The 24,730-nt window shown below is 39.9% G+C and overlaps 1 protein-coding gene and 1 pseudogene across 11 annotated transcripts in view; one reads left to right on the forward strand and one right to left on the reverse strand.

Annotated features, from left to right (window-relative positions):
* CCDC30 (coiled-coil domain containing 30) overlaps positions 1-24,730 on the forward strand; it is a 134,898-nt gene that overhangs the window by 84,652 nt on the left and 25,516 nt on the right. For all 11 annotated transcript variants that reach the window (XR_006712224.1, XM_045476913.1, XM_045476911.1 and 8 more), the window contains 4 exons: positions 5,529-5,738; positions 9,351-9,505; positions 19,750-19,915; positions 20,525-20,637. Coding sequence is in view for 10 of the 11 variants with exons in the window: in XM_045476913.1 (XP_045332869.1) it covers positions 5,529-5,738; positions 9,351-9,505; positions 19,750-19,915; positions 20,525-20,637 (644 nt within the window). In the remaining variant the exon portion in view is untranslated. The remainder of the gene's footprint in view (positions 1-5,528; positions 5,739-9,350; positions 9,506-19,749; positions 19,916-20,524; positions 20,638-24,730) is intronic.
* LOC123597707 lies at positions 16,323-18,202 on the reverse strand (annotated as a pseudogene).

Here is a 24,730-nt window from a genome sequence, read left to right on the forward strand (position 1 = left end):
TCCACTGTTGTCTCATTCCATCAGTACCGGCATGATCAAAATGCTGCATGTTAGCCCTATGACTGATGATCACAGGTCCCGGAGGCCTTTAGCTTTCTTGGCCTGTGGAAGAGGTGGTCTTGTATGAAAGGACTTGTGCCTTTTCTATTTACAGTAAGAAGTTTAGGTTTCAAAACCCTGAACTAATCCAGTGCACCAAATATTCCAACACTTGATTTTTTCTTTTCCCCTATTTCTTTGTTTCTTCTTCTAGTCATTAGATCTGTGTCTTACTGAGTTTTTCATGGCTACATTTTTCTTTTTTTGTAACCTCATAATCCCCTTCACCTCTTTTGCCCATCTGCCCCACCTTCCTCCCTCATGGTAGTAACCAGTTTGTTTTTTGTATTTATGAATCAATTTCTGTTTGGTTTGGTTTGGTTTGGTTCAGATTTCCCATATAAGTGAAATCCTATGTCTTTATCCGTGGCTACACTGTTCTTGAAAAATGAAAGTTCCAGGCTAACTAATAGGTTAGAGTGCCCTTCGAGAAGAAATCGAGATTTAATAGATTTGTTCCTGTCAATGAAGTTTCAAAAGCTGTACCAATCCTCCAAAATAAAATGAGAAAAATTTTTTTAAAAATTAAAAAAGGGGAGAGAGTAGTTGAACTGGTTTAGAATAGTGGAGGGAGATAAAGGAGGATTTTTACTGAGAAAATAGGAGGCTTATTAAAGTCTGATCTAGAATTTCTTTTTGATAATACCAAAGAGACTAGCTTATTACAGTAGTTTTTTCCTCTTGATCTACATTGACCCACCAGTGATACCAAGGCATATTACTTGTAGGGTTTAATTTCTTCATTTCTACACGCATTCATTTCTACTCTGTTTAATAAATTATTTTGACCTTTTTACATGCCTGTTAACATTTTTGGAGATGGCATATCTGGTCTTCAGAAATTAATGCAAAAGGAGGTATCATAAGCTTAGCACTCTGGATGCTTGAGTAGCCTTTATGCAAGGATCTTTGCTTTAAAACAGAGAGCATAAGAGCACATTATTTCAGATATGTTCGTTTATTGAATGTAAGACTCTTTCCTGAACAGTGAGATGTACAAAAGGATCTGAGTTAACACGTCTACTTTTTAAAAAACTGCTGCTGGGGCGCCTGGGTGGCTCGGTCTGTTAAGCGTCCGACTTCAGCCAGGTCACGATCTCGCGGTCCGTGAGTTCGAGCCCTGCGTCGGGCTCTGTGCTGACTGCTCAGAGCCTGGAGCCTGTTTCAGATTCTGTGTCTCCCTCTCTCTCTGCCCCTCCCCTGTTCACGCTCTGTCTCTCTCTGTCTCAAAAATAAACGTTAAAAAAAATTTAAAAAACAAACAAACAAACAAACTGCTGCTATGAACATTCGTATACATGTATCCTGATGTCCACAGGATGTATTTCTCTAGGAAGGGAGTGGGAGTGGAATTATTGCATCACAGCGTATGTGTTACTTCAACTCCTGTCTAAAGGTTTATACTCCCACCAGCAGGTAGGAAGGTTCCTGTTGCTCTGCGTCCTCACCAACTCTTGGTACTGTCAGACTTTAAATTTTTTGCTAATCTCGGATACATGTATAGTGGTAGCTCCTAGCATTTTAATGCGCATTTCCCTGTTTACAAATGAAGATGAACAGCTCTCTATAAATGTATTTGACATCTGAGTTCCTATTTTGTAAACTCCCTATTTAAGATTTTGTTTGCTTTTCTTTGGGACTTCTGTCCTTTTAATTTTCCCATTCATTTGTAGGAATTCTTTGTATATGAAGCCTTGATCAGGTTTGTATCACCAACACCTTCTACTCTGTGACTTACATTTTCACTCTCTAAATAGAAGTTTTGATGAATCAAAGTTTTTCATTTTAACCTAATCAATGTTTACCTTTATAATTGGTGATTTCAGGTTCTGACTTAAGAAATCTTTGTCAGCCTCAAAGTCATAAAGATATTCTCCTACATTACTATACTGTCCACTAGGACATAAGAAATGTGTGTGGTCTGTTTCTGAGCTCTCTCTTTTGTTCCATTGTTCTGTCTATTCTTGTGCCGATAGCATGCTATCTTAATTTAGCATTATGCAGACCTCAATATTTGATAGAGCACAGCTTTTCATTTTGTTGTTCTTGTTCTAGGATGCCTGGATATTCTTGGCCATTTGAAATTTTATATAAATTTTGTCATCAGTTTGTCAAGTTACACGCACAAACCCACATGTACTCACACACAACATACATATACTAACACATAACCTTTGGGGATTTATACACTGAATTTATACACTAAATCTATAGATAAATTTGGGCAGAGTTTAAATCTTTACAATATTGAATCCTCCATGAAATATGTGTGTATTATATTTAGGTCTTCTTTAATTTTTCCCAATATCCTAATTTTCTTTGTGGAGATCTTATACATCTTTTATGTTAGACACATTCCTAGGTGCTGATGTTTTCCATACTATTGTAAATGGTAACTTTTTAAAGTTTCATTTTCTAACTATTGCTAATACATAAACATGCAGTGAATTTTTTCGAATAAAAACCTTGCCATACTTTTAAATTACTTCTTACAATTGATGCTTATATTATTTTGTATTGTATACACAAGCAATCATATCATCTAGGAATAAATATAATTTTCTTTCTTTCCTTCCACATATTATACCTTTCATTCTTTTTTCTTGCCTAAGCAGTGGCTAGTACAGTGCCAAATAGAACCGATGATAGTGGATAACGTTTTCTCATTCCCAGTCTCAAAGAAAAAGTTCTAAAATATCAGTTAATATGCCTTGTAGGGTTTTTTTAATAGACATTTTTTAATCACATTAAGAAAATTCTTGGGGCACCTGGGTGGCTCAGTTGGCTAAGCATCCAACTTCGGCTCAAGTCATGGTATCACGGTTCGTGAGTTCGAGCCCCATGTCGGGCTCTGTGCTGACAGCTCAGAGCCTGGAGCCTGCTTCGGATTCTTTGTCTCCCTCTCTCTCTGCCCCTCCCCAGCTCTCACTCTGTCTCTCTCTCTCTTTCTCTCTCTCTCTCAAAAATAAATAAGCACTAAAAAAATTTTTTTAAATAAAATTCTTTTATAGTGTTCATTCAATGTTTTTGGATGAGTACATGTTGAATTTCATCAAATTCTTTTCTGCATAACTTTTTGAGAAGATAAGATTTTTATATCTGTTAATACAGTGAATTATATTGACTGATTTTCTAATGCTAACTCAACTCTGCATTCCTAGGATAAACCCATCTTCATCCTAAATTATTATCCTTTTTCTACATTGCTGGTGTTAGCTTGCTAGTATTTCTTTGGAATTTTTGCATCTTAGTTCGCAAATGAGACTAGCTTGTCATTTTTCTTCCTTATAACATTCACATCAAACTTTATTTTTTTTTTAATTTTTTTTTTAACGTTTACTTATTTTTGAGACAGAGAGAGACAGAGCATGAACGGGGGAGGGGCAGAGAGAGAGGGAGACACAGAACTGGAAGCAGGCTCCAGGCTCTGAGCCATCAGCCCGGAGCCTGACGCGGGGCTCGAACTCACGGAGTGTGAGATCGTGACCTGAGCTGAAGTCGGACGCTTAACCGACTGAGCCACCCAGGCGCCCCACATCAAACTTTAGCATAAAGGTTACCCTAGCCCCTTAACATAAGACAGGTAACATACCTTCATTTTTTGTTCTCTGGAAGAGTTTGTAAGAGTGAATTACAATTGGGGCACCTGAGGCACCTGGGTGGCTCAGTTGGTTGAGCATCTGACTCTTGATTTCAGTCCAGGTCATGATTTTGGTTCAGATCGTGATTTCACAGTTGTCAGATCGAGCCCCATGTTGGGCTCTGTGCTGACAGGGCAGAGCCTGCTTGGGATTCTCTCTCCCTCTCTTTCTCTCTCCTCCCCAACTTGTGCATGCTCTCTCTCTCAAAAATAAATAAACTGTAAAAAAAAAAAAAAAAAAAAAAGGAGTAAATTACAACTATTTCTTCTTTAATAATTATAAGACCTCATTTCTGAATCCTTCTGATTCTAGAGTTTTCTTTTGGGAAGATTTTCAGTTACTGATTCAGTTTCTTAATGGTTATAAGAAGTCACATTTTTTATTTCTTCTTGTATGAACTTTGGTATATTTTATTTTTATAGAAATTTTTTTCATTTAAATTTTCAAAAATTTTTTTTAAAGTTAGTCATCAACTTTTAAAAATAGAGATAGCCCTTTTTACTTTCATGATGCTAAATAACCTGTGATTTAAAAGAGGTTGGCGAAGACCAGACCATTGAAGGCCAGGCAAGCTACTGGGATTTGTTTCCAGAAAGATTCAGGAAGCCTGAAAGATTTAAGCAGTGGAGTGAATAGTTCAATCTATGTTTTTAAAAGAACACTTTGGGGGCGCCTGGGTGGCTCAGTCGGTTAAGCGTCGGACTTTGGCTCGGGTCATGATCTCGCAGTCCATGAGTTCGAGCCCCGCGTCGGGCTCTGTGCTGACTGCTCAGAGCCTGGAGCCTGCTTCAGATTCTGTGTCTCCCTCTCTCTCTGATCCTCCCCCTCCCTCTCTCTGTCTCAAAAATAAATAAACGTTAAAAAAAAAATTTAAAAGAACACTTTGGCTGCATTGTAGAGAACAGATTAGAAGGGCGTAAAAATGGAAGTGGCAGAAGCATGTCATTATTGCAACAAACAAGGCCGGAGACCATGATGTTGGAGACGAGGATGGTAGACACTGATGGGCGGATACAAGACGTGTTGTGGAGGGAGCACGACAGCAAGTGCCGAAGGGGCTCATGATGGGAAAGGAAGACTCAGGATTACTTTGAGACTACTGGCCTGAACAAAACCTTGGATGGAGGCATCATTTATTGAAATTAGGAAGACTGAGAGAGAAAAATCATTTTTGATATGGACAGAATCAGGGAGTTTTATTTTGGCAGTTCCAGGCACAAAGATGGTATTTCAGATTGTGACAGTGAACTAGGGAAAGAATGATCAACTCTCAAAGTCTAGGAGAGTCCACTGATATTTAGAAGCTGGGTAGCATTAGAAGAGTCTACACAAGAGACCGGGAAGGAACTGCAAAGAGATGCAAGCAAACCAGGAGAGTTTGGTATCACAGACTCCATGATAATTTTCTGAGACAGAGGGAGTGAATGCTACCTAAGAGGTCAGTTGTCCACTGGATTCATTTTGGCAGTGGGGACATCAGTAGTGCCCCAGCATAAATAGTTTCATGGAGGAGTGGGAATGAAAGCCAGCTTGCAGTAGATTTTTTAAAAAGGATGGAAAATGTTTAGACCGTGCATGTGTAGAAACATTAGGAAAATTCCTCTGTCCAGCGGCCATGTGGCAAACCTTACTGACACAAGACAGTTCCAGGGAGTTAATCATCCATGTGACATTCGTTATTTGTCAGCTCTTAGGGGACTGCTCTGCTTGGAAAAGTGCTTATTCTGGCTCATGTTCATGTTCTTTCCACGCTTATGTCTATCACTCTTGTTTATTCCCCTCCTCTAGATCAAAATTGAACTAAAGCAGGCCCAGCAGAAGTTATTAGATGGTACAAAGATGTGCTCTTCACTCACGGCAGAATGGAAGCACGGTCAGCAGAAAATCAGGGAACTGGAGCTGGAGGTACTTAAACAGGATCAGAGCATTAAATCACAGGACAACCTGAAGGAAAAGCTGGCTCAAGAGAAATCAAAAGTCGCTGATGCAGAGGAAAAGGTAATTATCCTCATGCTTAGTAAGTACCATACGCTGGATACCAGTACTAAAATCCTGTTTCCCTAAGGATTTGAAGAAGTAGATATGATGCACACTTCATAGAATTCCAGGGTTTTTCTGTGCTCTTCCATGCTTTCCTCTCTTTTGACTTCACCTGCTCCTGCAGTTCCAGTAAATCTCATGTTTCTTTAAACTGCATGAACTTGAAAAGGTAAGCGTCTGTAAAGCTATAGCATGAACTTATAGTAACTGACTGAAACCATATGACTTTTGTTTTATACTTTCAACTTTTAAAAGGCTTATTCTCCTCTCCTTTGGATTGTCTCTCTCTATGGTTTTTATTTTGTAATTTGGGGGTGGATTCGTGTTGTGAAATGAACCATTTTGAAATAATGCCCCTGCATTTTAGATTCGCTAACACCAGGTGGCAGTAGTATGCAACAGTTGCACATTTTGATCTGTGGGTTTGAGTCAAATCTCACGTAAAAAATAAATCCCTAAATAAATAAATAATGTAATCCAACAGTATAAATATGAAACAAACATCAAAAAGCAGATGACAGCAATCTTAATTATGCTCAAAAGCCTAATTTTGAGCTAAAGAAACCAGAACAAAAGACTTCATACTATGTAATTTCATTTATAAGAGGTTCAAGAAGAGACAAAACTAAACAGATGAACATAAAGGAAGGGAAGCAAAAATAATATAAAAACAGGGAGGGGGACAAAACATAAGAGCCTCAAACATAGAGAACAAACAAAGGATTGCTGCAGGGGTTGGGGGGGCGGGCAATGGGCTAAATAGGTAGGGGCATTAAGGAATCTACTCCTGAAATCATCGCATTATATATGCTAACTAACTTGGATGTAAATTAAAAAATAAATAAATTATTTAAAAAAAAAAAAAAGAATGACAAAACTAAGCTACGGTCAGAGGATGTTGGTTGTCTTTATGAGGGTTATTAACTGGGAGAGGATGAGAGGGACTCTTCCATGGTGCTGGGAGCATTCTTTATCTTAGCGTGGGAAGTGGTTATATAAGTAACTTCATTCAGTATGCTTCAAGATATGTGCACTTTATGTATGTTAGTACTCCATTAAAAACGTAGTTGGCTGGGGTGTCAGGGTGGCTCAGTTAAGCATCCGACTCTTGATCTTGGCTCAGGTCATGATTTCACAGTTCATGGAAGTCAGCCCCAGATCAGGCTCTGTGCTGACAATGCAGAGCCTGCTTGGGATTCTCTCTCTCTCCCTCTCTCATGACCCTCCCCTGCTCATGCTCGTGCTCTCCCTCTTTCAAAATAAATAAACTTAAAAACAAGAAGTAGTTGGCAAAACTGATACAGATTAGTAAAAAACTCTAAATTTAGACAGTACTAACTACTGGTGAGGATTTTGTGCAACAGGGACTCATATATTGACTGCAGTTGGAAGAGTAAATTAGCATAAACACTTTGGAAAGCAATTGGCATTTGCATCTAGTTAGGTTAAAGACGTGTGTATCATACAACCCAATGCTTCTACTATTGGGCATAAATACTAGAAAAAGTATTAAACTGCACAGAGGTATCAGGAGACAGGAATACAATCATTTTTGTAGAAATATTGTTCCAAATAGCAGAAAAGTGGAAGCAACCCAAACATCCCCTGACATAATATCAAATAAATAAACTGTATATTTACACAATAGCATACAACAGTGAAAATAAATGAATTACAGGTACATGCTGTAGTTCAATATATATTGAATAAAAAATCAGGGGCACCTGGGTGGCTCGGCTGGTTAAGCGTCCGACTCTTGATTTTGGCTGAGGTCATTATCTCACAGTTTGTGAGTTCGAGCCCCATATCGGTCTCTGCACTGGCAGTGTGGAGCCTGCTTCGGATTCTCTCTCTGCCCCTGTCTTGCTCGTATTCTCTCTAAATAAATAAATAAATAAACATTTAAAAAAATCACCAAAAACACGGTATGATTTCATTGATTCAGAGGTCAAAATTATGTAAAGTAAAAGCCATGTTACACAGATTATATATTAAAGAAAAAGCAAGGAAATGATTAACCCAAAACTCAAGATAATTGGTTTTTTCAAGTGAGGAGGGAAGGGGGATAATTGACAAGGTCCCAGAGTAGACTTTAAAAGTATTGGAAATGTTCTTTTCTTAACTGGGTGACAGGTTCAAAAGTCTGCATATGTCCCTGATAGAGAAGCCAATGGGGTGGTGATATTTGCCTCTGTGGAATTAAGAGTGAATATCTTTAAGGAAGCATTTTCCCTTTGTAGGACTAAACAGGGGCAGCTCAAAGGAACTCGAACTGGCCATGGATGACTGGCCGCCCACTGCCATTGCCCTCGAATCATTCTGCATTTCTGCATCTTCACCTCTCCTATAGTTTGTGGGCTTTGCCAGGACCTAGGGCTGGTGCACAAAGCCCTGCTCTTAAAAAGGGGGCTGCCGTGCACTGGCGTTCACGAGTGTTTGTGGGGACTGTGGTGCCAAACCGTCATAAAGAATGCATTTTTAGATCAGGAATACATTCAGGAGACAATAGCTATTCTGCTAAGAACTACTCATTCAGCAGATATTTATTGAGCATCTACTATGTACCAGTCACAACTTAGGGTGACACAAAGGTTCATAAAAATATGTAAACAAATTAAAAGGATACTTATCTAATAAAAAGTTTTAATGAAGCTTTTAATCTAACATGTAAATTCTAAAATAAAATTATACATCTCTCTTTCAAATTCATAAATCTTATTGTTAGTCCTACCAGTGCATTAAAGAGCATATTACTGGTGCGAGGTGATATGCTAACAGGAATTCGATTTGTAAGAGACTCCTACTTCGTTTTAAGATCTTATCCTGAATCTAGTCACTGTGGAGAAACTAGACACACTCCTACATTGCTGTTGGAAGTGTAAATTGGCCTAATACCTATGGAGCCAGCCTGGCATTATCTATTAAACAAACAAATAATAGTAATCTTTGCCCTAGCAAACCCACATCTCGTAATGTATTCTAGAGATTTGTTGGTAATGGCAAAAGATTGGAATCAATTTAATTGTCCATCAGTAGGGGTCTACTTAAATAAGTTATAATATATCCTTATAGATGCAGCTGTAAAAGAGAGGGCGATTCTACATAAACATATAATATGGAAAAATCACCAAGTGTATTTTTATTTACAAAAAGCAAGCTACATAAGTATATATGGTATGCCATCATTTGTGCAAAAAATATGTATATGAAGGAGAACTGTATAATAGTATTTATTTATATAGCCATAAATAAATCCCTGGAAGGGTACGTAAGAAACTAATACCAGTAATTGTGTATTTAGTGGAGGAAAAGTGGCAGGAAGACAGGATAAAGATGGGAGGGAGTTTTCACTGCATAGCTTCGTTTACCCAAACATACATTAAACTACGCGAATGTATCATGTAGTGTAAAACTTAGGTAACTTATTTTAAAATTAAATCTAGCCACATTCTCTGCTTTAGATCAGATTTGTTTGTTAGCACTATGTTTGCTAGTTACTCATCCAGCATTTCCCTGATTGGAAAAAAAAGGTCATGCTTCATGTTTTATTTGTGAAATTTTTCCTTCAAGATTTTGGATCTGCAGCAGAAATTAGAACATGCTCATAAAGTCTGTCTCACAGACACTTGTATTTCGGGAAAGAAGCAACTAGAGGAAAGGATAAAGGAAGCACTAGAAAATGAAGCTAAGACAAAGCAACTATATCAGGAGGAACAACAGAAGAGGTAAGAGGAGCAAAGATGTCAGTTTCCCATGGGCCAACCTGACTGACTTTAGCAGGAATGTCAGTTTACGGATGTATTTCCTCTGTGTTCCCACTGCAGTGAACTACATTACACAACTTCTTGTATATAGCACTTGTTACACTGTATTCGAATTGTTTTTCCTGTTTGCCTTTCACAAAAGAGTGTCAGATTCTTAAGGGCAGGGGTTATTTCTCGTTGCTCTGAGCCGGGTGCACGGGGTGCACGAGTAAATTTTCTTGAATGACTGACCAGATTACCTATGAAATATGATACTCTGGGCTTTGCTTTTCCAACTCTAACATGATTGACATAAACTGCAAACTAAAGGAAATTGATTTTTGTATTTATCACCTGATTTCCTTGAAAGAAATTCCAAGTACTTTACAGACCTCTTAATCATCAGTAATCTGTCACCAAATAGGAGCTTTCATTTTTTTCTAAAATTATTATGATTACTATTAGAATTCTTACTTAAATGATCTTCCTGGATGCCCTAAACTTCAGTAACTGATGCTTCTTATTTCTATGGCACTGAAGAGTGAACCACATATGTTTTAAGAAAAATATGGTTTTAGCCACTGAAAAGACATGCAGACATTCACATATATAATGAAGCTCAGAAATTTATTTTCAGCTTTAGCTAAAAGCTCTAACATCAGCCCTGGCACTAAAAGGTACTCAGTAAATACTCAGTGAATGAATAATGTGTAAGTAAGTAGATGAATGAACGTATGAATGAATAATGAGCTCACTCAGGGAAGTACAGTAGAAAAATACTTGTCTCACTGCTACAGCTAACAGGATGGCAGACCATCCTGCTGTCATACACCTAGATCCTGAATAAACTATAGTAAGTATACCTTTTAAGTGTTGCCCACAATAAAGCAAGAGAAAGTGCTAAGAGCAAACATACAATAGGCTACAACAAAAATGATGAATGGGGCAAACAAGCTTCTAAGTCAGGGGGCAAATAATAATATCAGCCCCTGGTTTGAGAGAAGGAGCTGAGGAAGTTTGCCCTAAGGGGGAAGAGGTGAACTAGAGATTCTAATATTAAAGCTGGGAAGCTTGAAGGAGCTGAAGTGTTCCCAAACAGGCAGCCCCCTGGCTTTCCCAAATTATCTCTGGAGGAAAACAACCCCGATTTAGATATTAAAGATTCCCATATTTTTTTAATTTTTTTTTAATGTTTATTTATTTTTGAGACAGAGAGAGACAGAGCATGAACGGGGGAGGGTCAGAGAGAGAGGGAGACACAGAATCTGAAGCAGGCTCCAGGCTCTGAGCTGTCAGCACAGAGCCCGACGCGGGGCTCGAACCCACGGACGGTGAGATCCTGACCTGAGCCGAAGTCGGACGTTTAACCGACTGAGCCACCCGGCGCCCCCTAAAGATTCCCATATATTAAGTTTAGTCAAATGTAAGCTTACAATGAAAAATCAGCAAATAACACAAGGAAGCTGGCTACCATAAATGATAGTCGGTAGAAACAACAAACACCAGACTTGTAACCCCCAAGAACTCCAGCAGCTGGGATTATGAATAATAGATTGTAAAACAACTCTATGAAGTTTTTAAAGAAACACAATATGAAGGAACCCTCATACGCTGTTGGTAGGAATGTAAATTGGTGCCGCCACTGTGGAAGACAGTATGGAGGTTCCTCAAACAATTAAAAATAAAACTATCATATGATCCAATAATTCTACTACTGGGTATTTACCCAAAGAAAGTGAAAAAACATTAATTTGAAACGATACACACATTCCTATGTTTATTGCAGCATTATTTATAATAGCCAAGATATGGAAGCAGCCTACATGCCCATTAGTAGACAAATGGATAAGGAGGATGTGATGTGATGTGTGTGTGTACCATACATAATGGAATATTATGCAGTCATAAAAAAGGATCCGATCGTGCCATTTGCAACAAATTGGTTGGACCTGGAGTGTATTATGCTAAGTGAAATAAATCAGACTGAGAAAGAGAAATACCATATGACTTCACTCATATGTGAAATCTAAAAAAAACAAATGAACAAACAAAAAGCAAAATTGGACCTATAAATACAGAGAACAAATTGAGGATTTCCAGAGGGAAAGGGGGTAGGGACATGGGCAAAATGGGTGAAGGGGTGTGGGAGATAAAGGCTTCCAGTTATGGGATGGATAAATCATAGGAATAAAGCAGCATAAGGAATATAGTCAATGGTATTGTGATCGCATTGTATGATGACAGACTGTAGCTACACTTTTGGTGAGCACAGCATAATGTATAAACTTGTTGAATCACTATGTTGCTATGTTGTACACCTAAAACTCATGTAATATTGTGTGTCAACTATAAGTAAAATAACACAATTAAAAAATAACTCAAAGAAAAACATTTTTTAAAAAGGGACAAAAGATGTAATTCAAGAATTGAACAAGGGAAAAGGCTATTTAACTTTCCTGAAACTAGGTTTTTTGTGTCTAAAGTGGGATTAGTAATACCAGCTCTATGTATCTTCTGTGAAGCCTGGCTGAGATGAAATATGTTGAAGTAATATTTAAGCTAGCTATAAGAAAATGGAATACTGTAGGGTAGGGAAATTCTTCTCTACAAAAAGAATAATATAGTATACATTGTTTCAAAACCTGGAGGAAAGCAACTCCAATTTAGATACTTAGATTATAACCTACTTTTTTCACTGTTCTGTTTATCTTCTTTTAACTCTTCTAGAACATTATTTTCACAATGTATCATAATGAATTTAATCCGTTATTGCTGGATATTTACATTTTCCCCAGTTTCTTGCTATAATAAACGATATAATATTTTATCCTTGTAGTCAAATTTTTGTGCACATTCTTTACTACTTCCTTGGAATAAATTCTAGCAAGTACAATTGTAATTATAACTACTTATATGAAATTTAAATTATTAAAGAGCTATATAAAATAAAAAGCATAAATCCTTCAGATTTCTGTTCTTTGGCAGTAACCACTTCAAGTGATCAGATTTTTTCTATGCATATGCATATATTTTTTGTTGTTCTTATTTTGTTAACAGAAGTTGAGCCATTTAAATTATATTGCTTTGGAATTTGCCTTTTTCACCTAACAATATTACATGGGCAACCTTTTAGCCACTTAAGAGCTACAAAATCTTAGACAAGTTTATCTTTTCAGTGCCTGTCTGTACCAACTTCATAAGATCATTGTGCGGATAGAATGAGTTATAAGTGGTTGGTTGGCTTATATTATGAGTATATGGCACATAATAAACACTTGTATCAGTCCAGGTTCAATCAGAATAGAACTAGTAAGAGAAATATATGTTTAGTAAGAGATTTGGTATGGGGATTTGCTCTTTTTTTTTTTTTTTTTTTTTTAAGAGAGAGAGCACACACGAGCTGGGGAGAGGGGCAAGGGGAGAAAGAGAGGATCTCATGCAGTTTCCACATTCAGCACAGAGCCCTATGGGGGCCTTGATCCCACAACCCTGGGATCATGACCTGCTCAGAAATCAAGAGTCAGAAGCTCAACTGACTGAGCCACCCCGGCGCCCCAGGGGTTTGGTCTCTCATGCAGTTGTGAGCTGTAAGGCTGTCTTCATTCGTCTTATGCTGGAGCCTGAAGTCCACTCAGGAAGTGAAGATGGGTACCACAGGAGGGAGAGCAGTGTCAAGCTAAACCTATGAGCACAGGATGAACCCATGTCAGTTCTCCCTACCTCCAAACCTGATAAAGTAGGCGTCCTGCAGGAGAAGATGGCCCCCGCATCAAGGACCTAAACGGACACCTGGCCCAGGAGCTGGGGAAGGTGAAGGAGGACCCGAGGGAAGGTGGAGAAGTTGCAGGCCTGGCTGTTGCCTCATGCAGAGGTGACCAGCAGATACCTGGTGATGGGGATGAGCTACAAAAGCACTTGGTCCGACTTTCCAAGTGTAAAATCCAAACTGCTTCACTTCCGCCCTCCATCCCCTGCACCAGTAAACTGTACGTCTTGTAGCCCACTCTAATCAGAAACATACACGGAGGTCATGCCTAGCCAAGCTGACACATTACCAGCCACTACTAAAAAGGTGCTGTTATTATTCTTGCAATATTTTATGTTATTTTTGTTACTATTGCCATCATTGTCTTCAGTAAAGTGAGAAATGTTCATTTTTGCCAGAACAAAATGTTTGGGGATGAGGGAAGTATCGAGAAAAGGAGGCTAGAAAGGTAAGCTTGACCTGGGTCCTGCTGGACCTAACAAGCCACGTAAAGGACCTTGGACATGTTCATGGAAGACACTGGTCCACAGCTTTTGTTTCCTGTAAGGTCTAGATCTGGTTTTGGTATTAGGGTGATGCTGGTGTCATAGAATTGAGTAAGTGTCCCCTCTTCTTTGCTTTTTCTGGAAGAGATTGTAAAGAATTGCTATCATTCCTTTTCCTCCTCCTCCTCCTCCACCTCCTCCTCCTCCTCCTCCTCCTTTTTAAAAGCGTTTACTTATTTATTTTTTGAGAGCGAGAAAGTGCAAGTGTGAGCAGGGATGGGGGGCAGAGAGAGGAGAGAGAGAATCTCAAGCAGGCTCCACACTGTCAGAGCGGAGCCTGACGCGGGGCTCAATATCACAAACTGTAAGATCATCACCTGGGCCAAAATCAAGAGTCAGGAGCTTAACAGATGGAGCCACCCAAGTGCCCCAATATTGTTTCTTCTTTAAACGTTTGGTTGATGGGGCACCTGGGCGGCTCCGTTGGTTAAGCATCCGACTTCGGCTCAGGTCATGACCTCGCGGTCCGTGACTTTGAACCCGCATCAGGCTCTATGCTGTCAGTTCAGAGCCCAGGGCCTGCTTCGGATTCTGTATCTCCTTCCCTCTCTGCCCCTCCCCCATTTATGCTCTCTCTCTGTCTCTCAAAAACTGAATAAATGTTCAAAAATTTTTTTAATAAATAAATAAATAAATAGAAATAAATGTTTGGTTGAATTCACCAGTGAAATCACCCGGGCTTACTGCTCTATTTTTGGAAAGTTATTAAATATTGATTTAATTTCTTTAATAGGTATAGGCCTATTCAGAATATCTATTTCTCCTTAAGAGCTGTTAGATTGTGTCTTTCAATGAATCAGTCCATGTCAGACAAGTTATCAGATGTGTAGGCATAGAGGGGCACCTGGGTGGCTCACTCAGTTAAGTGTCAGACTTCAGCTCAGGTCATGTGAGTTTCTGCTCGCGGTTTGTGAGTTCCAGTCCCGCATCAGGCTCTGTGCTGACAGCTCACAGCCTGGAGCCTGCTTGGGATTCTGTGTCTCCCTCTTTCTCTGCCCCTCCCCTGCTCATGCTCTGTCTCTCTCTGTCTCAAAAATAAATGAAAACATTAAAACAAAAATTTTTTAAAAATGTGTAGGCATAGAATTGTTCAAAATATTCCTTTATTGTCCTTTTAATGTCCATAGGATCAGTTGTGATGGTTCCTCTTTCATTTCTGACATTAGTAAATTGTGCCTTCTTTGTTTCTTGATTAGCCTGGCTAGCGGTTTGTCAATTTCATTGATCTTTTCAAAGAACCAGTTTCATTATATTTCTCTATTGTTTTCCTGTGTTCAATGTCACTACTTTCTGCTCTGATTTTTGTTACTTCTTTTCTTCTGCTTTCTTCAGGATTATATTGATCTTCTTTCTCTAGTTTCCTAACATGGAAGCTTAAATTATTGATTTTTGATCTTTTCTTTTATAATATTTGCATTTAATGCTGTTAAGTTTCCCTCTATGCACAGCTTTTGTTTCCTCTCACAAATTTTGTAAGTTGTATTTTCATTTTCATGTAAAATATATATAATTCATAATATTTTTAAAACTTCTCTCGACTTCTTTGACACGTATTATTTATAAGTATGTTGTTTAATCTCCAAATATTTGAGGATTTTCCAGCTATCTTTCTGTTATCGATTTTTAGTTCCATAATATTATTTTAAACAGTTGTGTGGCATTCTGTAACACAGATATATTATAATTTATGTGAAATGCTTTTTAGATATTTTTGCTGTTACAAATAATGATGTAATAAATATCCTCGTACATAGACTTGATGATAAGTGTTATACAAAGGGAGGCTTATGGGGCGCCTGGGTGGCGCAGTCGGTTAAGCGTCCGACTTCAGCTCAGGTCACGATCTCGCGGTCCGTGACTTCGAGCCCCGCGTCAGGCTCTGGGCTGATGGCTCGGAGCCTGGAGCCTGTTTCCGATTCTGTGTCTCCCTCTCTCTCTGCCCCTCCCCCGTTCATGCTCTGTCTCTCTCTGTCCCAAAAATAAATAAACGTTGAAAAAAAAAAAAAAAAAACAAAGGGAGGCTTAGGATGCTGTGATAGTGCATAGCAGAGACACCTCGTCTGGTCTGGGGAACTCAAGAAAGCCTTTCTCAAAGAAAGCTATTCAAGTTGAGTGAGATATTTGGGATGGATGGCTAAAAGAGAATATTAAGGAAAGGAAGGTCTGGAAGAGGAAGATAAGGAAAAGGAGTTGTAAGGAAGGAATAAGTGTAGAAGATGACTTATTTCAGGAAGTGAAAAAAAGTTCATTTTGCCTGGAGCAAAACGCTTGGGGGTAGAGGGAGGGCAAGAGAAAGAGGCTAGAAGGGGTAAGCTGGCTCACAAGCCATATTGAAGTGTTTGGACTACATGATATGATGAGATTGTGGTTTAGAAGGACCACTCTGATTGCTATATAAGGGATAGATTGAAAGAGAGGTTAAGGCTATTGGGGAGATAGAGAGTTTTATCAATCCACTGATTTCTTAATTTCTTTTTCCTTTTTTGGCTGGGTATAGTATATGTTATTGATGGTAATGACAAGGTAGGGTTCCCCAAGTCCCTCCCCTTCTTCAGGAGGTCTAGGATAGAAACTGTGGAGGTCAAATGATTCTCAGTGTGTTAAGGGATGCATTGGGGCAATGACTCCCCAACAGTCCTTCCTCTTGCTCTCGCTGGGACTGGTGGTCCAGGAGGCTCTTACTCCTTGGAGGCCATGTGGACCCTAAGGTCTGCCACCCAGTTGGTGTAGCCAAATTCATTGTCATACCAGGAAATGAGCTTGACAAATTCGTCACTAAGAGCAATGCCAGCCCCAGCATCGAAGATGGAAGAGTGGGTGTCACTGTTAAAGTTGCAGGAGACAACCTGGTCCTCAGTGTAGCCCTGAATGCCCTTGAGGGGACCCTCCAATACCTGCTTCACCACCTTCTTGATATTGTCATATTCGGCAGCTTTCTCCAGGTGGCAGGTCAGATCCACAACTGATGCATTATGGGTAGGGACACAGAAGGCCATGCCATGAGCTTTCACTCAGCTGGGATGACATTGCCTACAGCCTTGGTGGTACCAGTAGAAGTAGGGATGATGTTCTGGGCAGCCCACAGCCATCACACCACAGCTTCCCAGAGGGGCTGTCCGTGGTCTTCCAAAGGGCAGTGATGGCATGGATTATGATCATAAGTCCCTCCACAATGCCTAAAGTCATCATGGATGACCTTGGCCAGAAAGGCCAAGTGATTTATGGTGGAGGAGGCATTGCTGACAATCTTGAGGGAATTGTCGATTTTCTCATGGTTCGTGCCCATCACAAACATGGGGTCATCAGGAGAAGGGGCAGAGATGATGACCCTCTTGACCCCACCCTTCAAGTGAGCCCCAGTCTTCTCCAGGGTGGTGAAGACCCCAGTGGACTCCACAACATACTCAGCACCAACATCACCCTATTTGATGTTGGCGGGATCTTGCTCCTAGATGATGGAGATTGTGGATGCCTGGGTGGCTCAGTCAGTTAAATGTCCAACTTCAGCTCAGGACTTGATCTCACAGTTTGTGGGTTTGAGCCCCACATCAGGCTCTGCGCTGATAGCTCAGAGCCTGGAGCCTGCTTTGGATTTTATGTTTCCCTCTCTCTCTCTCTCTCTCTGCCCCTCTCCCACTCATGCTCTGTCTCTCTCTCTCCCTCTATCTCTCAAAAATAAAATAAACATTAAGATTTTTTTAAAAAAGAAGATGGTGATGGGCTTTCCACTGATGACAAGTTTCCCATTCTCAGCCTTGATTGCGCCATGAAATTTGCCATGGGTGGAATCATAGTGGAACATGTAGACCATGTAGTTGAGGTCAATGAAGGGGCATTGATGTTGACAGTATCCACTTTGCCATAGTTAAAAGCAGCCCTGGTGACCAGGTGCACAATAGGGTAGGGCCACATTTGTTTACCCTAACCATCACCACCATATCTGGGGGATGCAGCTGGCACTGTACCAGGAAATGTGGCCATCTGTCGAGTGGGGAGGAGCAGAGAGCTTTCTTAATTTCATTCATTGGCATAGCTGGTTTATTTGTTAGTCTTTGTTCAAGCTATATGTAATATAGGAGTTAATTTCTAACATATTTATGAGTTGCTCTTTAAATATTGACTTCCTATATTTCAATGCCGTTTTCCAACTCCTAAATTCTATTGAGGTAACTCAACTTTCTTTAATTCTAGCAGTTTAAAATTTCCCTTTCAGCCCCAAAGCTTTTCTCTTAGTCTGGCCCCTTGATCAGAAATTCAGAATGGAACCAAAAATGGGAATGCAAGCTGATGCAGCTACTCTGGAAAACAGTATGGAGGTTCCTCAAAAAACTAAAAATAGAACTACCCTACGACCCAGCAATTGCACTACTAGGCATTTATCCACGGGATACAGGTGTGCTGTTTTGAAGGGACACATGCACCCCTATGTTTATAGCAGCACTATCAACAATAGCCAAAGTATGGAAAGAGCCCAAATGTCCATCAATGGATGAATGGATAAAGAAAATGTATATATATATATATACACACACACACACACACACACACACACACACACACACACACACACTGGAGTATTACTCGGCAATCAAAAAGAATGAAATCTTGCCATTGCAACCACGTGGATGGAACTGGAGGGTATTATGCTAAGTGAAATAAGTCAGTCAGAGAAAGACAAAAATCATATGACTTCACTCATATGAGGTCTTTAAGAGACAAAACAGATGAACATAAGGGAAGGAAAACAAAAATAATACAACAGGGAGGGGGACAAAACAGAAGAGACTCATAAATATGGAGAACAAACTGACGGTTACTGGAGGGGTTGTAGGAGGGGGGATGGGCTAAATGGGTAAGGGGCACTAAAGAATCTACTCTTGAAAGCATTGTTGCACTATATGCTAACTCATTTGGATGTAAATTTTAAAAAATAAAAAATAAAATTAAAGAAAAAGAATAATAAAGAATGGAACCAAAAAGAAGTAGACAGTAATAGCTGGGAATTGCTCAGGTTTATAATGATGAAACAGGTGAAGGGGGTGGTGCTGGTGCAGGGGTGGATGTGAATGGGACAAGTTCAGCTTAGAGAGCCTGTAAGCCTGCACTTAATATCGGGAACCATGACAGGAGCTGGAAGTGCTGGAGGTTGAGAGTGAGGAGTCCCACGTCTCAAATATCAATCTTTGCCAGTAAACCATCGTTTTTTTTCAGAAAACTGAAGTTAGAGAAAGGGAGCGCTTGTCCAGTCTCAGTACTTTAATGACCCAGCATGTAAGTGCTACCTCAGCATCCTCATCATATTCCTCTGGGTAATCTCCTAGATCCAAAGAGCCTTGTCGGAAATCTTCCACAACTATAGTCTGATGAGATTCCCTCTGAAGGAGTTAAGTGCTTTTGGCCCTTTTGAAAAAGGGTGAATTTCCTCATCAAACACAGGCTCGTTTATGATTCAGCTCCTGCAGCCTTAACGTGTGTGCATTAGTATCAGTAGTGTTTGTAACTTACAACCCTATATTGAACCAAGAAAATCAAGGGACTCAACTTGTAAAGCAGTGAGGATGAGTAGAAATAAAAGAGGATTCAGGGTTAGAGCCCCACCTCCATCTTGTCCTAGCAAGTTAATTAAAACTCTCTGTTGCCACAGCTTCTTCTGTGAAATAAGGGGAGTTATTTTCTTTTTCAGAGGTTTTTTTGTTTGTTTGTTTGTTTGTTTTTGTTTTTTTTTGTTTTTTTGATGAATGAGAGAGAGAATTGAGAAAAGCCTCACAAAGGAGGTCCCCTGTGTCGGTCTCTTTATTTTATGGACACATACCCGACCTCATTGAACTAATAAAATCCCTTGTGATGGTATAACAATTTTAGGTCAAAGAATTTCATAAATCCGGTGTGATTTAATGTACATTAATTGCCCTCAGGAAACTCCTAGATCAGAATGTAAATGAGCTACAAAAGCAAGTGAGAATCTTACAAGATAAAGGGAATCAACTGGAAATAACCAGTTCTCAGCAACAATCCAGAATTCAGCAACAGGAGGCCCAACTTAAAAACTACTTGGAAAACAATAAAGAAAAATCGGATGAGGTAAGAAAGTAAATAGACACACTTTCTCAGTTGTCCTGTTTCCATAGACCTGAGTGATCTAATCGTAGCTAATAATAGCTAGTAATGAGTGCCTAGCATTTTACCCCTTAGGTTTATCGGGAAAGCAGAAACTACTCTAGGTATTTCAAGCAAGAATGGGTTTAACACAGGGAATCACATGCTTACAAACTGTTGGAAGGGAGATGTAAGGGTGAGGAGAAGGTCAGAAAGAACTGCTGCTGGCCTTTAATAACCCCAGTTCAGAAATCCCAGGGAGGGGCGCCCGGGTGGCTCAGTTGGTTGAGTGTCCGACTCTGGCTCAGGTCATGATCTCACAGTTTGTGAGTTCAAGCCCCACACAGGGCTCTCTGCTGTCAGTGCAGAGCCTGCTTCATATCCTCCGTCCTCTCTCTCCGCCCCTCCCCTGCTCATGCTCGCGCGCGCGCTCTCGCTCTCTCTCTCTCTCTCAAAAAAATAAAACATTTGAAGGAAGGAAGGAAGGGAAAGAAAGAAAGAAAGAAAGAGAAAGAAAGAAAGGGAAAGGAAAGGAAAGGACTTCCAACCTTACAGCACAGAATGTTCTCATTTAAAAAAAAATTGTTTTTTCAGCATCTCAAGAGCAACGGAGAACTGTCAGAAAAGCTGTCCAAGTTGCAGCAAGAGAAGGAAGCACTGTGTAAAGAATATGCGCAACTTTTGAAGCAGATGGATGCCCATATGAGGTAAACAAAAAAAAATGTTCTGGAGGGGCGCCTGGGTGGCGCAGTCGGTTGAGCGTCCGACTTCAGCCAGGTCACGATCTCGCGGTCCGTGAGTTCAAGCCCCGCGTCAGGCTCTGGGCTGATGGCTTGGAGCCTGTTTCTGATTCTATGTCTCCCTCTCTCTCTGCCCCTCCCCCATTCATGCTCTGTCTCTCTCTGTCCCCCAAAAAATAAATAAACATTGAAAATTAAAAAAAAAAATGTTCTGGAAAGGGATTTCATGCCTTTTCCCAAATACACCCTTTTCATTTGCCTTCATGCTTTTATTCCCCGTCACATACTTTGCTCAGTCTGGACCACCTCCTCCCCATTTCAACTCTTCATTTCAAATCCTAACTCTTAGACTAGGAGTCACCTTCTCCAAGAAGCCCACCTTTCTTTCTTTCTTTCTTTCTTTCTTTCTTTCTTTCTTTCTTTCTTTCTTTCTTTCTTTCTTTCTTTTTCTTTCTTTCTTTCTTTCTTTTTAACGTTTATTTATTTTTGAGAGACAGCGTGAGACAGAGCACGAGTGGGGGAGGGGCAGAGAGAGAGGGAGACACAGAATCTGAAGCAGGCTCCAGGCTCTGAGCTGTCAGCACAGTGCCTGATGTGGAGCTCAAAATCATGAACCGTGAGATCATGACCTGAGCCGAAGTCGGACGCTTAACCGACTGAGCCACTTGGGCACCTCTCCAAGAAGCCTTTCTTGACCCCACCAGCCTGGGCTGGGTGAGGTACTCATTCTTTGTATCCTCCTCCTAGCCCTTTGCACATGCCTCTTTGTACTTATTTCAGAGCTTGCCACTTTGTCTTGAAATAGTGTGAGTTACTACCTGTCTTCCTCACCAGACTGTAGGCTTTTCAAGGGCATGGGCCATGGTCTTATTCATCTTTTTATCCATAGTTCTGATTATATAGTAGGTGCTCAATAAAAAATGTTTCTGAACTTCCTTCTCTTTCTGCCGTTCACTGCTCATCATTCCACCAGATTCCTCCCACTCTCCTCCTCTCTGGAATGTAGCAGAGTAGTTCAGAGTATGGACTCTGGAGCCATATTGCCTGGGAACAGATCCTGGTTCTTCCAGAAACTAGCTGTGCGACCTTGGGTGAGTTATGTCACCTTTCTGTGCCTGAGGTCCCTCATCTTTAAAATGGGTAAAATAACAGCACTTACCTCAGAAAGTTGTTTTGAGAATTAAGTAAATCACTATATGTAAAGCACTTACTTAGAACAATGTTTAGCACACAGCTATTATCGTATCTAGTTATTGTTCATTGTTTTTCCGTGATCCACCTTTCTCCTACCAGCTCTGTAGTCTTCTGCTCTATTCCTTCCATTAGGCTGAAATTTCTTATTCTCTTGTGTTCTTACCTGCGTAATTATCACATTGATGAGAATGATTTAAAAACCACTGTTTACTGCTGGAGAGCAGAGTGTTTTTAGAGTCACTGGTATCCCTTACCTTGCTTTGATCATCATAATACTGAAAAATGTAGAAACCATGGTCAGGGGAGTATGTGTGGTTCAGTTCATGCTGCTTACAAACCTAAAGCTAGAACTCAGTGGTCTAATAAGCTCTTTAGGGGCACCTGGGTGGCTGAGTTGGTTCAGTGACAGACTCTTGATTTCAGCTCAGGTCATGGTCTCACAGTTTGTGAGTTCAAGCCCAGATTTGGACTCTGCACTGAGAGTGCAGAGCCTGCTTGGGATTCTCTCTCTCTCCTTTCTCTCTCTCTCTGCTCCTGCCCTGCCCTGCTCACTCTCTAAATAAATAAATAAATAAATAAATAAATAAATAAATAAATAAATAACTTAAAAAAAAAAAGTGAATAACCTATATAGGGCTCTTTCCACATCTTGCCTTGGTATTAGAGGGAGTTGAAAGAATGAAGTGCTAGGTCTAGGGCATATAAAATGCCACAATTCCTGACAAGTGAGTTGATCCTGAATCTAATATGTGTAGTAGAAATTGCTTACCCAGAATCCTTTCTGTGTTTACTCCTAGTCTCTGTCATTTAAACATAGTTTTATGACTTTACTATCATAGCTTGGATAAAATTTTATATTCTCTTCCTCTTTTTTTTTTTTTTTGATGCAAAAAAGGTGATTTTATTAAAGCACAGGGACAGGACCCATGGGCAGGAAGAGCTCTCTACTGCAAGTGTGGAGGTGACCCTTTTATAGAGTCTGGGAAAGATAAAGTCAAGAGGAAGTTTCCAAAGAGACTTTCACATGCTAAAGACTTACTGGAAGCCTAGCTATTGTCAAGCTAAAGTTGTTTACCTCTTTAGCAAAGCATTATCATTAAGACCGGAGGGAGTTCCCGGACTTTTGGCCATTGATGGGATTGCCTTTTTGTTGTAAACTGGTAGAGACTATTTGTTTTTTGTCCTTTCCTGTTTTGGGATAGCTGGGAGTGTCCAAGGACTATCATACATGTCCTACCTGCGGGGGTGGGGGGTTGCTGTTAGCCTGTACTTTACCCCCAGCTTACCCCATGCTCCCCACTGAAAAATGTTGACCCTTAAATCTTTAAGGTTGTTGAAAGTGGAAGGTCTCATCTTCTGTAGCTTCTTCCTGCTGAGTAGGGGTGTAGAAATGTCCCTACCTATAAGGGTCAATATTGTTCAGTTGGGGAAGGTATAGGGGAGTTACAAAAGACAGAGGCAGCTGAATCCAAGATGGACAATGTGTGTGAACCTTCCTGAGTAGAAAGGATCATCTGTTGGCTTGAGGTTATTGCAGTGATGGAGTCTTAGCACCAGGCAGAGAGACATGGCAGAAAACAGCAAAACATGATTAGAATAACTAGAAAGATTAGCCCAAATAAAAGTCCTTTGGTAGTTGACAAAAATCCTCCAGTCCAGAAATTTAACCAATCATTAAAGGAAAGAGAGGGATTGTTTCCAGCACCAATTCAAGTATTCATGTCAGTTAGAAATCCGGAAATATTTTTGTGGTCATCTGGAATGTATACACAGCATTTTGTTTTTATGAGAGTACAAGTTTCACCTTGTGCAGCAGTTAAGACATCTAATACTATTCTATTTGGTAGAACTGCTCTATGCATAATGTTATTGAGAGTCATTGAAGGCTTTAACTGTGTAACAGGTGGTGTTTAACCATCATATAGACTCTGTTTTGTTTAGTAAGCAATTAGTCAATCAATAAAAGGTACTTTTATAGAAACAAGAAAAATACAGGTTAACGGTTAGAGCAAATTACAAACCCAGTGTTTACCAGTGCTACCAGTGAGATTTTTAGATGTCAGGCTTGAAGCATCCTCCAATGGGAGTGGGAACAGGCAGCAGGAATCAGATGGGTTTTTCTGATTTGTAATTCAGATGTCTCTTGTGATCCTTTTGAATGGCCCATTTTAAGAAGGAATTGTTAGTATAAATTGGGGAAAGGAGAATGAAAAAGAAAGGTACAACCATCCTAAGAGAAGTTTGAGCAAAAGTTTGAGGTCTTCCACGGGTTTACAAGAATAAGAAGGCACATTAGTTTGCTCATTGGTTTTCTGAAGGAGGTGCTGGTTTTATTTTAGATATAGGAGCCTGTAAAGAGTGCCCCTCTAATTTTACTTCAGTGGGAGTATATGATATGACCCCGTAGGGGACCTTTTATTTTGGAGTTAAATTCCCTACTGTATTGGACTTTCAATTTACCAGGTCTCCTGGGTTTATGTGGATGGGGTGGGTTTCTAGTAAATGTCAGATCAGGTTTAGGGAGACTATGGTTTGCATATCCACTTAAGAGATTTATGAATTAACCTGGATAATTCAAGTGAATAACTTAATAAAGTGAATAATTTAATAAAGGACTATAGTCTTTATCTATTGTTAGGTCTACAGGGAGAAAAGTCTTTTCATACAATTTTTGGGGAATCCATCCCATTTTCCAGTTGTTTGGATAATCATATGCCCCTGGGGTTTTGTTATTATCACCACAGAATAACAAGCAAGAAGATTGTCCATACCTGTGGTATTATGACAATTTTTCTGAAGTTTACCTCAAGTTGTCTAGTTTAGGCAAACAACATTTAAGACGATCAGAACTAGAATTTAACATCCA

Source organism: Leopardus geoffroyi, chromosome C1, assembly GCF_018350155.1.
Source record: "Leopardus geoffroyi isolate Oge1 chromosome C1, O.geoffroyi_Oge1_pat1.0, whole genome shotgun sequence".
NCBI lineage: Eukaryota > Metazoa > Chordata > Mammalia > Carnivora > Felidae > Leopardus > Leopardus geoffroyi.